Source organism: Hylobates moloch, unplaced genomic scaffold (genome assembly GCF_009828535.3).
Source record: "Hylobates moloch isolate HMO894 unplaced genomic scaffold, HMol_V3 SCAFFOLD_3, whole genome shotgun sequence".
NCBI lineage: Eukaryota > Metazoa > Chordata > Mammalia > Primates > Hylobatidae > Hylobates > Hylobates moloch.
Genome location: NW_026652278.1, coordinates 105813633 through 105831942, shown reverse-complemented (window position 1 = coordinate 105831942; position 18310 = coordinate 105813633). Strand labels below are relative to the sequence as shown.

The window sequence follows — 18310 nt, the reverse complement described above, 5'->3', positions numbered from 1 at the left end:
TAAAAATTAATGCTTTTGACTCCCTAGACAAAATGAATGTTTTCACATAATTACACATAATCTGGAAAATATATTCACTTCCCATGTATATATCAATAAATTGATTCCAATGGAAAAATTCTCATAAAAATCATTTTTAATATTTGATGATTCTAATGATGGTTTCTCAGCTTAAATACTGATCGTCTGAAGACCAATTTTAACAGACACAAACCATGTAAACATATAGAAAAAAGGATTTACTTTTAGTTTGAGAATTAGGACACAAGAGGCATAAATTAGTACATGTCTAATACTTCCAATGATTATTGTTAGAAAATAAGTGAAGCAAGGAAGATTTATTCAATATCAGAACTGGGGAGACATAAAGCTGCTCTAGGGACAGCCTCTTGCAGTTTTCTCTTGAGCAGTTCCTGAAATGGTGTATACAAAATGCTCCCTGAAGCAGTAACACACTAGACATAGCTTTTCTATTAGCCTATGGTTGAGTAATCAAGTCAACAATGAAAATTTTCAAGGGAACTCTTCATAGGCTTACATTTTATACCCCCTTACATAGTCAAATATATTCACCATTAATTTTTTTTTCCAAAAAGAGATTAATAAATTCAACTTTCACACTCATGTTCTAACTTTATCTAGAGGTATCTAGAATTTATTTTGTAATTTCCTATTTTTCTACTTCTATTTTCCATTTAAAACTGCTTATCACTCCAAAGGTTTCATATCTATCTGTTTGCAACTCACTAGTTTCAGAAATGTTATATTGGTGTTCTCTTAAATACATCTTTGCTCACCAGCATTTGCTAGCAAACAATGAACGTACGAAGTAGACAGGCTGATTGTGAAGGGTGACAAATTTAGCAGGATTAACTACGTATCTGTAACCATGCATTGCTGGTGTATGCATGTTGGTCAATGAATGTGGGTTTGTTTGTCTCAATCTGTATTCAGTTAATGTGGACTGGGCCAAGTTTACCAGGGCTCTGGCGTTCGGATTGGCTCTCTTGTCCAAAAGGAGTTTGGTTACACGGTAGTGGCCACAGTGCGCAGCAACGTGGAGGGCTGTCAGGTAGTCTAGGGTGACATCATCAACAGGCGCCTTGTGCTGTAACAGGTGCTTCACACATTCCACGTGGTCTCCCTGGGCAGCCATGTGTAGTGGAGACAGCCCATTCTGCACATTAAAAGAAAACAAAATAATGTGCATTTTTTTCCCATTATTTTCAGGTTCCAAAATACAGCAAAGTTGATTCTTGATCTCTAACACAGTTAGTGGCAGAGGAAAAAATAATTTCCATTTGACATCAGAATATATAGCAGACTATATTTCGTAGAGATGAACACTAAGAGATAATTTAATTTCATAATTATGCTACCATAGACAAAAATGCAAATTAGTATGTCTGTCATGAATGGTATGTGTGGCAATTTAGCCTGATTTTACAGTTATTAGGGTAATATTAAATACAGAAAAATAGATAATAGCTAATGCTTAAGTTATTTGTATCCAACTCCATGCATAGCAGTCTGCATTCATTTAATGTCTCTGCCTGCATTTCTTATAAATACAGAGGGAAGTGGGTGAATGAGAAGCAAGTGGGCGGGTCAGGGAGGTATGGAAACTTTGATCATCTTTTAGATCCATATTCCTCTGAAATTTTACGATTCCTTTTACCTGTAGTATTAGGAAACTACTTGAATTGGTCTTGGAGAAAACAGGTAGGTAAGGGCTAAAAGAGTGTGAGGCAAATGTGGGCCATGTACCAGTGACCTCACAACTTTTACATTTGAGGATAATCTAAACTTGTCATCATTAATATGGACAAAACAGCTTTAGCCTTAATTCTAGAACAAGGTCAACAGCAGGAACACAAGAAAGCAGGATAATGCACTGTTCATCAGACTCGGTAAGACTGTCATTTTTTTTTAAAGCTAAATAAATAAACTGTCAGGAAACAATATGTAAACTTAGGAAAAAACTAAATTTAAAAAAACAATTTGCCTATGAAAGAGATGGGACTATTGTCTTTTCTTAATACCAATGCAAATATGGCCACTAGAAAAAGGATTGTTGGCCAAGTATCCAGTTTGGCTGTCATTACATTCAACAAGGCAGAAATTGTATGTGGATATTTTACCAGAAAAGGCCCCCCGCCCAATATTCTCAACAAGGAAGGTGATTTCAACAGTGAGGGACAACAAAAACAAATATATTAATTCTTAATTGTGGTAGAGTATATGTGACTTACAAATTATTCATATATTTTGAAATAATCTTCATTCATAATTATTGCTTTCATGTTTAGAAGTTCATTAAATAAGTTTAGAAAAGAGCAACAGGCTGATGAGAAGTATTTATGCATTGAGGGGAAGATAATTGCAAAGTGTAGAAGAAATTCAAGCCTTGACGACGTTTGGACTGGAGTGTTGCATGTTTCTTTGAAAAATTATCATTCATTGATGCTGTTTTACCTGTTTGAAGGTTATTTATGTGGAAAATAAAATATTCATCATCTAATCTTTTGTTGATTTTACACATATTTACTTAGCACCTACTCAAGCCCTGTTCAAGTGCTGTGGATACAGCAGGGAACACGACAGGAAACCCCTGTCTCCATCGAGGTTACATTCTAGTGTGGAAGACAGACATACAATTTAAAAACAATAAGAATTAAAGTATATAGTATGTTGGATGGCCTATCAATGGAAAGGAGAAAACAAAAACACAGAATGGCCTAGGGAGTTGGTGTACGTGAGTGCAATTTTGATTGGATGTCCAGAAATGGCCTCACTGAGAAGGTGAGTTTTGACATGAAGGAAGTAAGAGAGCTAGTCTTGTTGACTTGGGGGAAAAACACTTAAGGCTGAGAAAAGGTAAGTACAAATATATTGTGTTGGGATTATAACTGGCATGATAGGTATCAATAATCAGTAAGGAGAAGAATGTGGTTTAAGGCAAGTGAATGAGGAGGATGGATAAGAGGAGGAATTCAAAGAGGTAAGAGATCTTGCAGGTTTGAATTTTACTCAGAGATACATGGGTTGCCTTTGGAAGATTTAGGGCAACAGGATTACTCTTGCTGCTGTGCTGAGAATAGACTATATGGACAAAATGCAAAAGAAGGGAAGTCAGTTGGGGCCTCTTGCAGTCCTCCAGGTAGGGTTGATGGTGATCTGGACCAGAGTGGTGGTAATGAGATTGTTGGCAAGCTGCTTAGTGATACATTTTGAAGGAAGAGGTGACAGTGTTTGGTGACAGAATGTGGAAAGTGAGAAAAAGAAGAGTCCAACATGAGATGAGGTATTTGGCCTGAGAAACTAAAAAAATTAGATGGCCATTTGTTGAGATAAGAAAGATAACAGGAAGATTGGGTTGAGGGGTGGGTATTATATCCAGTGCTTAATTTTTGAGCTTACTAAATTTGAGATGCCCAGGAGACATCCAAGTGGCAATGGGGAGCTGACATCTACATATGGAATTCTGGAGATGCACACTCATGGCACCAGCATACAGGTACTATTTAAAGATAGAACTGCATGAGATTTCATAGCAAGTGAGTGCCGATGGAGAAAAGATACAAAGACTGAACTCTGGAGGTTCTAACATTCAGAGACCTGAGAGATGAGGAGGAACTAGCAAAGGAGACTGAGAAGTGGTAGCTAGGAAAACAGAAGGAAAGTCAGAAGAATGTAATGTCCCAGAAGGTAAATAAAGAAAGTGTTTTGAGAAGACAGGACCAAGCAATCACACCAGATGATAGTAACAGGAGAGAATGTAGACTACATGGGCTCCAAGTCATATCACTGGGTAGATATGGATAGATATGGAGGTGGGAGTCTCTGGAAATTATATTCCAATTGCTTGAATTCTCTCAGTGTTATGGGAAATGAAGACAAGGAAAGAAGTCTAAGAAGTTTGAAGAAAATATAGAATGGTCAGATAGCAGGGATCGAGAGTGAATAGACTTAGAAAATAGAGCGAGATTGCCAGGCAGCATTACCAGCTGACTTGAGGTTAGTGATCATGAATCTAAAATGAGCACAGTTAGTGTGGCTGGGTGTTTCCTGTAGCCACATTTGGTTGCATGAATGTGAGTTGAATTTAATTGAGTGAAATGTAGGTAGTATAAATATGTGAGGGAGTAGCATAAATGACTATGAAATTTGTGCTGGGCAGAGGTAAGGGCATGATGTGAATGAGGAAGAGTGAAACTATGACTGAAGGACCAAGCAAATAAAAGAATTTCGGAATTGGGGTTCTGAAGAGAGTGAGTTGAAACATAGGAGGGGCTGGCAAGTGTGAAGTTAGACACAGAAATAGATAGAGGGTTTACAGTTACCTAACTGAGAGGCCAACTCGAAGAATTATCTACTGCTGTAATCAAGATCATTAAAGTCACCAAGAATAAGAAGGGGTTGTGGTGAGGAGTCACAGTTTGCTGAGAGCTAGAATTGACAAAGAATGAGGGGCGTGACACTTAGATAGTTGCTTCAGAAGAAAGAATGGGTGATTTAAAACTAGGAGTTTTTATGGAAGGTAATATGGTTTGGTTGTGTCCCCACCCAAATCTCATCTTGAATTGTAGCTCCCATAATTCCCTTGTGTTGTGAGAGGGACCCAGTGGGAGATAACTGAATCATGAGGGCGGTTTCCCCCATACTATTCTCGTGGTAGTGAATAAGTCTCACAAGATCTGATGGTTTTATAAGGGGAAAGCCTTTTCACTTGGTTTTCATTTTCTTCTCTTGTCTGCCACCATGTGAGATGTGCCTTTCACCTTCTGCCATGATTGTGAAGCCTCCTCAGCCTCATGATTGTGAGTTCCTCCCCAGGTGGAACTGTGAATCCATTAAACTTCTTTGTAAATTGCCCAGTCTCAAGTATGTCTTTATCAGTAGCGTGAAACGGACTAATACAGAAGGGGAGGGAGAATAGTCTAGCATTAGGCACCTATTCCACTCCCCGGAGAGCAGTATCCCCTCACTCCAACCTGATTAATTCATCTTCTCTGTGTTTATTACCCTATACATATCTCTATTTTTTATAATTATCTTTTTTTTTCCTATCATGCCCACTAATTTCTGAGCTTCTTGCAGCTATAGATTGTGTATTATGGCCGGGCGTGGTGGCTCATGCTTGTAATCCCAGTACTTTGGGAGGCCGAGATAGGCGGATCACAAGGTCAGGAGATCAAGACCACCCTGGCTAACAGGGTGAAACCCCATCTCTCCTAAAAAGACAAAAAATTAGCTGGGCGTGGTGGCAGGCACCTGTAGTCCCAGCTACTCGGGAGGCTGAGGCAGGAGAATGGCGTGAACCCAGGAGGCGGAGCTTGCAGTTAGCCGAGATCGCGCCACTGCACTCCAGCCTGGGTGACAGAGTGAGACTCTGTCTCCAAAAAAAAAAAAAAAAAAAGATTTTGTATTATTCATCTTGATGGTGCCTTAGTGACTAGAACACTTGCCTGGCAAATTGTATCTACTCAATATTATATAATAGTTGGATGCATGAATACATGAATATAATTGTACACTCAGACACCCCTTATGCAGGATCCTTACATTTGAATGATACTTGATTTTACAGGAAAGACATTAAAAAAAATTCCATCTAGGTAACCTGCCATCTTCATTAGTGACATGACAATTACAAGCAAACTCTGCAGATAAGATTATTTTATGGTTTGTAAAGCATATCTGCCTATTTTCAACTTGATATTGGTTGTTGTATTGGTTGTAACATAATTGGTCTGAAATTTTGTTATTTCCATTTAAATTTCAATGTTTCTTTATCAAAACTTTCCATAATTATCTCTGCATTACCCAGCCCAAATTGTTGCATTTTAAAGACAGATCTATACAACATTCACAGTATAGGTATGAGAATAAAAATAATGCAGATAATTATTTCTCTTCTTCATATGTTACTGATTTGAAGCCACTCTTTTATGGCATGTGGGCACATCTTTACAAATTGAGTTCATTCTACACATGTCTTAAATGTATGGGCTAGTTTTGTTTCAAATGATTTCAATTATATATAAATTGAAAAATATTTGTTTGTGTCAATTGCCTTAGTTTCTTCAGCTTACCCTAGCAATAGCATTAGTTGATACCAACTCTGTGGGGGGCAGTGGTATGAGGTGGAATGGAATAGGGAGAAAATATAACAAGTGCCCTTTGTCTAACTTTGTGTTGTATTTAAGGATCCAAGGTTGCTGCATATCACATTAATCAGCTCTGTATGAGTATCTTCAATTCGTTTCTCAAATATTTCCTGATAACCCAATGTAGGGTTGGATAATAGAGAACTATACAATAATAAAAGCATTTAAAATACATTTGATAATGAAAAATCTTCAGCAAACCAACTCACAGTGTGGTGTTCATGTATATGGAAAAGTGCTTCTCCCATGTTTGAGCATATTGATAAAACGAGAGGAAAAAGGGCTAGATGTAGTATGTCATAAAGAAAATATGCTTGTTTAATAGGTCTTCGTAGGTGGCCTATTGCAACTTGTGCTTTCCAAATCACCTCTACTAATCTTCAACATAATCAACCAATGCCACTGTTGAGTAATTACTTTTTATTAGTATTGCCTAAGAGATAAAGATTGGATGAGCAAAAAGATTCATTTTGTGTTGCTAATTGTTCTGCTTTAAAAGATAATTTTATATGTGTTTCATAGTCATCTGAATCATAAAAATCTAGGCTCAGAATCTAAGAGATATTCTCATTTATATTTAAAATACAGATGTATTAAGATTCCCATCTGCAGTAAGAATAACAGGTAAAAATATAGAAAAAAACTTGAAGGCACACATTCAATACATCTTAATGCATATATCTGTTTATTTTAATAATTTTTAAGTGGTTTGATACATATTCCTGTTCCTAGCACACAATTATTAAAGAACTAGAAAATGCTTGCCTGATGCTTCAATTTAGGAAAGAATAGAGATAATATATCAAGTGACTTAAAGATTTCTTAGGATCCCATCTTACTCATAATGACTCACCTTAGTCCTTGCCAGCAAGGGAGCACCCCGTTCCAACAGAAGTTCCACCACTTGGTCATGCCCACTTCGTGCAGCACAGTGAAGTGGTGTCAACCCATCCTGCCAAAAGAATTAAAGAATTAGGCCCAAGTTCACTTAAAAAAAATCCATATTTCATCTATTGCAACCATAAAGAGGGAGTTCCTAAACTCAATCCTGATTACTCAATAAAATCAGTAATAGAACTGCAATTTGTTAAATGACCAGAAAGATGAGTGAAAGAGAAAACAAGTCAGAAAGACATCTTGAAAGAGAACAAGAAAGAGAAAGGGAAAGACAAACAAAACAGAGACAGGGAGAAAGCAAGAGAGATCCCCTGTGTGGACAGAGGGTCAATGTAATGAAATTGGCTTCTGGTCGTGTGTCGGCGTATTCAAGAAGATGGAAAAGCACAGTATGTGGCATTTATTGAACTTTAAAGCTCTGCTCCCTGGAACTGAAAACAGGGGTTATATTAGGTTATACTGTTTTCATTTTGTTTGTTCTAATATACTTCTACCTAAAAATTTTTCTTAGTGTAATTTTTCCATGTTCTCTTTTGAATTGTCACCACTTTCATAAGTTCTCCTAAAATGCTTCCTAATGCTTGTAAAAGTGAACGGTCATTTTTTTAGACTATTTTAAAGACTTTCACACATACATTTCAACATTTTAGAAATCACATAATTGCTTCCCAAAGATGAACTTTATTATTAATAAATAGAACTCTAACTTCATTAAATAAAATATGGCAGAATTGTATGCTATATTATTTATAAAACTTTCTGATCTTAACACTTCTGGGATAGCCTCTGATTCCAGAGCAATCCCCAAGTGCTCTCTGTCTTTTATATTTTATTTCTCTTTAGGGTGGCATGGCCAAAGAGCAGAGTGGGTGGGAAATGTGAGGCAAAATGTAATTAATGGTGAGCAAGAAGTGACAGAGAAAATGAAATACTGAGTATGTAAATTTACTGGTGATTTGAGGCTGAAGGAAAAAGAAAAAAAGATTGTCCCAAGGACAGAGGTGGAGAAGGTGGGCAAATCACAGAGAATGGATGGTGAGCAGTTAAGAGGATTTCAGCAGTTTCTGATTTATCCAGAACTCGAATGGCCTCTCGTTTGTGTCTCCAATTCCAGGACCATCTCTCCAGGTTATGCTTTACTCCAAACAAAAAGAATTCTCTGAATCGCAACACTCTTTCTGACGCAACACTGGGCTTTCTATGCTAGATGTCTTCTGTTTGCCCCTCCAGACCTATGCTCTACCCTTCTCCTCTCTGCTCTGTGTCCCAACAGACTGGCCGCTCTAGCGGACATCAGTGAGCTGCCTTGTCCTCTGGCTTCCAACTAGGTTTGGCCAACACAGCAAGACATGAAAGGGACTTCGAGAGACCTCCCAAATCCAGCTGTGTGTCTTTACCAAAGTTTACCTTCGTGCCAAAGCAGCTTTTCCACACAATTCTCTCCTTTGAAGTTCTGGGGGCCTCCTGTACTTCTCACTTTTTAGGTCAAGCATTGGTATTGAGTCCCGCTGTTACTAGCTAGGCCCTGGGATTCTACACTGTCCCTTGTCCCTTGTCTCTTTCCTACAGACTACACAATATTATAAATAGACCCTTCAATAATCTCTAACCAAATGATCAAATTTGGGCCTCTGTTTTTGGCTGGGACCTTGACTGATAATGATTCTTTGCTTTGTGAAATCCATTTAGCTAGTATGAAGATATTGAATAACCAAAACAGATTTTGCAGTTTTGGGTACCTAAGAATTAGCACGAAAAGACTGCCTTCTCAGAAAAAAAGTATTTAACTAGTGTAGTTGAAATGCTACATTATTTTAAAATTTGCCAGATAGGAGCCTAAAAGAGTTGTTTCAGCAAAGTGATGACAATGATTACACTTTTGTATCCTGATAAAAGCACCCTGTGGTGGAACTACAGAGCATTAGTTGCTACATAACTTACCTAACAATTAGATATAGCATGGTTTCTCAAACGTATTCTTGGTGAGGGCTTTGTGGAGACCTAGGGTTTGAGGAATCCCACATGGTGAACAGAGACATCATATGTAACAGTTCAGTGTGTGGACTTCGGAACCATGGAACCCTGCAGTGAATCTCAAATCGGTCACCATGGATGAATCTCTCTAAGGCTCAGCTTCATGATACATAGAGTGGAGATGATGTTTCTCACCCTATTTAACTTGCAAGCCTTGTTTGAAAGATGAAGGAGGGAATGCCATCTTACATCTTTTTTAGAAAAGGCAGCATATTGTTTTCTGCAAATTACATGAAATAGTCTTTGTGTAATCATGTTGAAACCTCCAAAATACTCTCAGAGTAACAACAGGAGCTTTATGGAGAACATTTAATATACCCACAAGAACATCAAGGAACAATAAGGATTAAATTAGTTCTAAATCCTACATTTAATGATGCAAGGTGTCTGTGCTTATAAGATGTGTGAATGATGACATCAAATTCAAGTTACCCAACAGGCTCAATTTGATTAGATTTTGAATATTTTCTACAAAGCACATTATAAAGTTAATACCCAAAAAAAATTCTTTTCAAGCTTTTCTGTCCTAAAATCTTTTTACTTAAATTCTTAAGTTTGTAGTTGCAGGTTATGGATTTTTCCCTCTTCCAGAGACCCTTTGTGTTTTTTCTGTTTTTTTTTTTTGTTTTTTTCTCTAGAATCAATTCATCGCACTGATGTACTATCCACCATGATGTGGATAATTCTGATAAAGGTAGATCAATCAACACTGGAGGGATGCCACTTATGTAGTTTCTTTATCTTTTCATATTTTCCCCCCTCTCTGCTTAGGCCATTCTTTCAACAATGTATTCTGAAGTTTGTGTATTCACATGGGTAGGCTCTGCTGATTACCAAGCTGTGTGTCCTACGTCAAGTTACATAATTCATTTTTCCCTTTGGTAGTCTCATTTCTCAAATGAAGACGTCCATATATTCTCAAGAAGAAAATAATACACACTTTATAAGTTGTTAGAAAGATAAAATAAGACGATATTTGTAGAGTACTTAGCAGGGTGCCTAGAACAACATACGCATATGACAATTGACAACCATTATTGTTACTGCTTTAATCATTACACCTAATAACAAGTAAGAAGGGTGATTCCTTTTCCCTATGTGTTTTTTGTTCATCATCCTTTAATGTTTTTGTACACTTTTTATTGTTTGCATTGAAATATGTTTTTTAATATTTTAAACATAATCCTAATATGGGGTATCACCACGTTTAAATAATAAATAAGCTTAAAAACAAAAAAAAGAATAATGCCTTTAATAAAGCCTAAATTTATAATTTCATTTTAACTAGCTATAAAATTTATGTTTTCACATTGAAATGAGGTCTTTCAGATACCAGTAAAAGGCTCTGGTGCAAACGTCTTAGAGTTTCACATTAGATAGTAGTCAATGATGAGAATGCCAACAAGATGGAAAATGTCTCAATGATTGCCAAAATGGTGGTGAGAGCCAAGAAATAACTGTGGGTAATATTTGTTTCTTAATTATCTGAAAGCCTCTATAGATCTTGCTATTCTCTAGATAATAAAAACCTTATGAATGAGAAAAATAATGAGAAGATCAGGGTAAGATCCTTGACAGAATATACTAAATTCAGAATATTTGTGGTTAATTTAAATGCTGGGGTAAATTGAGATGTCAACAACAACAACAACAACAAAATGAAAACATAATACTTTAAAAACATTCCGGCTGGGTGTGGTGGCTCATCCCTGCAATCCCAGCACTTCGGGAGGCCAAGGCGGGCGGGTCACCTGAGGTCAGGAGTTTGAGACCAGCCTGACCAACATGGAGAAAACCTGTCTCTATTAAAAACACAAAATTAACCAGGCACATGCCTGTAATTCCAGCTACTTGGGAGGCTGAGGTAGGAGAATTGCTTGAACCAGTGAGGTGGGGGTTGCAGTGAGCCGAGATCACACCATTGCACTCTAACCTGGGCAACAAGAGTGAAAACTCCATCTAAAAAAAAAAAATTTCATACATAGAAGCTTTATTATATTCTCTAAAAATATAGTCAAAACCAAATTAAACATTGATATAGTTTATCAATGTTTTGATTTAGGTGTCACCACCTAAATCTCATCTTGAATTCTATTTCCCATAATCCCTATGTGTCATGGGAGGGACCCAATGGGAGGTAATTGAATAATGCGGTGGTTACCTTCATGCTATTTTTGTGACAGTGAGTTAGTTCTCATGAGATCTGATGGTTTTATAAGGGGCTGCCCCCTTCACTGGGCACTTATTTCTCTCTTCTGCCACCTTTTGAAGAAGGATGTGTTTGTTTCTGCTTCCGCCATGATTATAAGTTTCCTGAGGCCTCCCCAGCCCCGCAGAACTGTGAGTCAATTAAACTTCTTTCCTTTATAAATTACCCAGTCTTGGGCAGTTCTTCATAGCTGCATGATAACTAACTAATATAAACATTTTTCTATTTTTAAATACATTTCAAAAGGCAAAAGAAAAAGCAAAACATATTCATTTATTTTAGTAATCAAATATTATAGTTCCAGAATTGGCCTCCCAATTCTAACACACAGTCCTTGATTTCAGTATTTACCTCCTACTTGAGTTTGCCTTTGGCAAGAGGGATATATGTCTGTTAGCTGTAGCCAGAATGAACAGAACTCAGCAATGCTTTTAAAATCCTTCTACTTAACTGATGAAGAAGTATTTCAACTTATGGGGGGAAAGTTTAGTGCTAAAAAAGACCAATGCAACCCTATTCACAATAGCAAAAACTTGGAACCAAGACAAATGCCCATCAATGATAGACTGGATAAAGAAAATGTGGCACATATACACCGTGGAATACTATGCAGCCATAAAAAAGAATGAGTTCATGTCCTTTGCAGGGACATGGATGAAGCTGGAAACCATCATTCTCAGCAAACTAACACAAGAACAGAAAACCAAACCCCATATGTTCTCGATCATAGGTGGGAGTTGAACAATGAGAACACATGGACACAGGGAGGGGAACATTGCACACCAGGGCCTGTTGCGGGATGGGGGTAGGAGAGGGATAGCATTAGGAGAAATACCTATTGTAGATGACAGGTTGATGGGTGCAGCAAACCACCATGGCATGTGAATACCTATGTAACAAACCCATATGTTCTGCATATGCACCCCAGAACTTGAAGTATAATAATAAAAAAAAAGTTCAGTGCAACCATTCAATATGGTAGCTAATCCTGGGGTGTGCTGGAACCAGCTCATATGAAATAAGGAGAGCCACTTTTTGCACACCTCTTCCCAATTCTACATTTAGTGATACCATGTTGCTAGCTCTAAACTGACTACTGTAGAAGTATTTATACCATGGAAACCAGCAAAGGCAATGCTACAAATCAAGGGTTTTTTTGGTTTGTTTTTTGTTTTTTTGTTTTTTAAGAACCTATTATTAAACTTTTACAAGGAGACTGTTAACTTAATTCCTTGAACTATTGACTTGCATCTCTATGAGTCTAGAAACCTACTCTGTCTTGTTAACTGTTGTATCTTCAGGTTTCACAGCACCAAGTAGGAACACAATAGTTATTTGTTTAAGGAATAAATGAACGGAATGTTTATACAATGTATACAATTAGAAAACCTATTTTACTCTTTTTAAATCCTTGAATGAAATTTAATTTATTTGCTGTATCTAAAGGCTGCACTATGACAGAACTAGTATAAGAATCCATTTCTCTTCATTTCTTAGTACTCTTTTTATGAAGATACACTGTCTATTTGGAGTTAGACTTTTTAATTGTATACCCAAATATATGTAAGCCACACAAATTAAAGTACTTTTATGAAGTAAATAGTGTTGATTAATAAGAACAAAATCAACCTTCTCAATAATGAGTTAATACTCCAAAAAGCATTAATAAAAGCAGTGTGCATCCTTAAGACATTGGCCAAGATAAAAATTTTTTTGCATTTCCAAAATGCTTTCTTTCCAGTGGTAATCTCATAAAGGCAGTATATAGGAAGAAATTATGTTAGTAAAGTATGTTTGTAATGTAATACATTGGTAATGTTAGTAATGATGTTAGTAATGTAGTAATGTGCAAAAGCTCATTCCTTTAAATATAAAGAAAAAGTAAGCAAACCATGCAACATAACGCATACTGTTCCAAATTCTGCATACTCACAGTATGGTAAGGAAAAAGGCATGCCTACTAAGCAAAATGTAGAAACCATATAAAACTCTGATGCAAAGACACTGGACACCACAGCAAAGATTTGACAGAACGCAAACCTCTCCAGAACTCCCACGTGTTGTGATGTAGCCACTCTGGACCAAAAGTTTTAGAGAAGTAAGATTAAGAAAGCAAGGTTTCCTGAGGTCATTAAAAACCATAATTTATAGTCTGGGACTGGTATAGATTCTGGAAGCTTACAGATGATAAAGTTTATTAAACAAAAGTGTTTGCTAGCCCCCAGGTTTGCAAGGAAACTAGATTTGATCTTTACTGCTGGGACTATGAAAACATGAAGTCTCAGAATTAAACAAAGTGAAGTTAAATACTATAAGAGACATATTCTATTTATCATCTTTCATAGGCTTTTTACACCACATATTAACATAGACTTTTTATACCACATATTAACATTTTTGTATTATAGGCACATTTGAAGTTTTGCTGAAGTCTATGATTAACTAAATCTACTCTAGATAATTAATATTGAAATAATCCTTATATGTTTAAGCAAATAACTACATATTGTATAACATCAGTAATATTATCAAATATTATGAAGAACTAGGTAATTTACTCTGCTTTTTCAAAATGGTAAATAATATACCTAAGAGTTAATTCTCACACAACTTTATGAAGTAGGTGTGTTATTATTAGCCTAAGTTCAGAGAAGGTAAGTAAACTGCCAATATAATACAACTTATTAATAGTAAAAATAGGATTTGAAATCAGGCAGTTTGCCTTCATTCTGCACTTTTAACAACTGAACTCTACTGTCTATTGTGTTATCTATTTGCAGTATATTGCAAACTTGAAATGATATTTTACTTAAGTTTGAAACAAATGAAAGATAGCACTTCTACTAAAATGACATAAATAAAGGTACAGTATACTAACTGTATGCTGTTCTCTATAATAGCAAATCCCCTGCTCAGGTCAGTATAGCATAGCTGCTTAAGAAAAATGAATTAGGAATTGAATACTTAGAAGCAAAAGATTGTAAACATGTACTAAAATATTTTGTGTAAAAGCCACATTCTCAATCTTAATGTATGGTAATTAGTTTGGGTTCTTGATACTTATAACTACCCAAAAGAGAGTTGTGTAAGCCTAATCTTTGATCTTTGGTCCCAGAAAATCACTAAGCCAAAACTTGAAAAACTATCTCATTGAGGGACCAACACTTTGCTTCTCTGGGCACTTATGGGCAAATATTAATTTCACTTTATGGTATGAACCCTTTAAATGTTGTATGAGATTTAAATCAATTCCAATAAAGCAATTTCCTTGAAAACACATTGCTTATGTTAATGACCTGGTGTCTTGAGGTGCCTTCTATGAGGATTGAAAGAAATAATAATGGTAGAAAATGGAAAGAACAGAGACACTCACCCTAGTTTTGGCATCGATCTGACCGCCTCGATCCAGTAAGAGCTTCACCATGTTTGTATTTCCTCTTTTGGAAGCCACATGCAGAGGAGTGATTCCATTCTACACCACAGAAAGACCAAACAAGAGCTGATGGGTATGATAGGGCATGATGGCAATGCCTTTGTGTTAAAGGCCACAAAGGAAGTTGTGACCTATATGGTAATTTGATCCACAGTTTCTATTCTTTCTATGTCTTTGATTTTTAAGGAGCAAAAATCACACAAACCACAGAACAATATAGTTAGAGAATGAAAAATGGGACGAAACTGCATAACTAAGTTAGTCAATAACTACAAAATATGTATTGAATGTACAAGTTGCAGTCAAGAGACAAAGGGACCACTTTAGTGTAACAGAAACAAAAATTTAAAATCTACCTAAGATAGGGCCCTAGTGTAAAGTCTTTCTTTCTATAACACCATGCACTTAAAGAGTCTGGCATGTTAAGTTTTATGATTCTTAAAAACAGAATACAAATATTTGGGTATTAATATCCAATATAAAAATGATTCTTAAAAACATCTCCTTCAAGTTGGGTGTGGTGGCTCATGCCTGTAATTCCAGCACTTTGGGAAGTTGAGGTGGGAGGATTGCTTGAAGCCAGGAGTTCAAGACCAGCCTGGGCAACATAGTAAGACCTCATCACTACAAAAAATTTTTAAAAATTAGCCAGGCATGGTAGTGTGTGCCTGTAGTCCTAGCTACTCAGGAGGCTGAGTCAGGAGGATTGCTTGAGCCCATGAGTTCAGGGCTTCAGTGAGACATGATCGTGCCCTTGCACTTCACCCTGGGCAACAGAGCCAGACCCTGTCTCTAAACAGCAACAACAACAAACAAATATCTCCTTCAGAACAATTTAGTAAGAAAAACAACTTGAAAATAACACAACATAGTTTCAGTGCAGATGACTTCTTAGTACAAAAACATTATACATACAAATTATATTTATTTATTTTATTGGCTATCACATGTCATCATTATGGCAAGGATATGTACCTGATTTTTTGTCTGTTGTAATTTTTGAATATTCATATTCTGCATTGACTGTATATTAACTATACTGATACATACCATTATCATGTAAGTGAATTCTTTCTAATAAAAGCATACCATGAAACATCTAACAATGTGACACCTTTTCTGTATTTTAGTAAGACTTCATTTGAACAAATTCTCAATTCATTAAAAACAATTCCCTATCAAATTGTGTGCCCTATAGTCATCATAAGACATGCTACTTATCTATTTTATAGTTAACATTTTAACAGTTTAATTATTTATTGACATGACTTATCAGGATTCATGGCATGATCGTTAAATATAACTGTTCATACCGGTCAGAATTAATGTCATCCTTAACTATTGGAAATAATTTGTGCATGAGTTTACAACATTTTTATTTTCTGCTTAAGCCAAGATGACTTCTTGTGATTTAAAAAAAGAGAATGAAAAATCTAGTATCTCCAGCACAGACCCAGGTAAGGAAAAAGAAATAAAATCTTTAAGAAAGCCGTTGGTGTTCCTTTTTACTTTCTTAAAATATTCATTTACTGCTATCTAGAATGAGAAACTATTTCAATCCATACCCTGGCTGTGAAGTCCACAGCAGCTCCCCGGTTTAGAAGAAGAGTTGCCACGTTGACATTTCCATAATGTGCAGCTATGTGCAAAGGGGTAAAACCACTCTATGAAAGCAAAGATATGAGAGTCAGTATAGCGCTTCACTTTTCTATGTTGCAGCCATTGTATTAGTGAAGAATGTCACATGGTAACGGTCTACCTAATATATAAGCAATAATAAATGCTTTAGTAAGATCTTAAATCTTAATGTTATAAGGTGGTACATGAACATATAAAAAGGTAAATAAATATTCTACATTTATTGGCTTAATATTCATGGCATATTTTTAATTATCTTAAATATTTATCTATTTATAAGAGTTGTTGTTTATACAAAACAATGTTTCTTAAGTTGGTTTTGCATACTGAAGAAAACCAGAATATGATTAAACAACGTAAGGTTTCAGCCATAGGATTAACATATCAAAGAATTTTTTAATGTCTTTTCAGAGAAGATTCAAAAAAACCAGTGTTTTTGTTTTATTTTTGTTTTAAAAAAGCAGTATTGGTTGACATTATACTTTTGGAAGCATGAAAATATGTTGAAAAATTCTTACAAAGGATATAGAATTTGTTCCACATCATTTACACTGTCATGATATTCCTATACCCTTTTACAACTGTGTAGCAAGATTATGTTGTTATCATGATGAAATAATTAAAAATTAAACAATATACTTGGCATCAATAGAAATATAACAGGAAGAAAAAAGTTCAGCTCCCTCCAATTGTGAATGTTAAACAAATTTTATCAATACAATAAAATGTAATTTAACCAACCAGGTTAAATCAACTATATGGGCATTACAGAACTGTTTACTCTCAAAATGTTTAAAAAATAAGTCTGAAAATATCAAATAAAAAAATATATTTCCTTTTCTTTTTCTGATGAAAATCTAGTTGAAAATTGTTGCCATCTTCACTACAGAAGCATATTAACTCTTTTCTTATTAAAGTACACAAAGATCTGATAACTTTTCTTACTCTCCAGAATTTTCACTACTTAACAAAAGATTATGGGAAAAATAGGAACTGTTATTTGGCTATCACATCTTGCAGTTTTTGGGTTACTTGGTATTGCTCTCTTTTACTTGAAATGAACTACGATGTTTACTGTATTGTTTTAAGAAATATTTTCAAAATTACAACCTTTTTTTTCTATTGAGTTGATATATAGGCTTTGGTGACTTTGTTTTAAAAACACCCTAAATAAGCATTCAGATACCTTAGGTAATGAAAATTTGTGCTATTACTGTAGCAACATTAGATACAAATAATTTCTTACTTAGAGAGAAGCAAGACGCAAAATAAGAACAGTAACTATTAATCCAAATCCCACATCTATGATCAAGATATTTTTATTTTGCATTTACATAATGTCAATATTCACGTCAAAATGGAGGGGAAAATCAGCTCCCAACCTGGCTGTTATTTTATAAAATATCAAACTTTTATATTTTAGGAAATAATTGACTAAATTTATTTCATTTTTATCTTGATATTTCCTGTCACTCAGACATATCCTGAGTGTATGTCTATTACTGATGTTACAATTTAGTTTCAGAAAAACATATTGAGGCTGGGTGAATCATTTTCAAAGTATTTAAATACAGTAATATCATTTGCAAAAATAAACTAACTTATTGTCTGATACAGCCTCATTGATCATTCATAATGATACCTAGGCTGTCAATCTTGGATCAGCACAAAACTAGTATCAGCCCTTCAGAGGAATTCTTCCCTGATTAACATGGAAGTAGGAGGCAGAGTTCACATTTCTACAGGATTAGACGAAGGGGTTTCTCTTCTTTTTACTCTATTGTCTTCAGGCAAATATTTATAACTCAGTAAAAATCCACCCAAACTTCTGCTTTCACAATGTTTAAAGCCAATACTGCTTTCAAAAATGTATCTTAAATAATCACCAAAAAGCATCTAAGAAATTAAAGATATTGAAATTAGTTATTA

At 35.5% G+C, this 18310-nt stretch overlaps 1 protein-coding gene across 50 annotated transcripts in view; it reads right to left on the bottom strand.

Moving 5' to 3' along the window:
* Positions 1–18310, bottom strand: part of ANK2 (ankyrin 2) — a 698346-nt gene that overhangs the window by 127184 nt on the left and 552852 nt on the right. For all 50 annotated transcript variants that reach the window (XM_058436645.1, XM_058436660.1, XM_058436662.1 and 47 more), the window contains 4 exons: positions 16309–16407; positions 14684–14782; positions 7024–7122; positions 980–1177 (listed from right to left, as the gene is read on the bottom strand). In XM_058436645.1, the coding sequence (XP_058292628.1) occupies positions 980–1177; positions 7024–7122; positions 14684–14782; positions 16309–16407 (495 nt within the window). The remainder of the gene's footprint in view (positions 1–979; positions 1178–7023; positions 7123–14683; positions 14783–16308; positions 16408–18310) is intronic.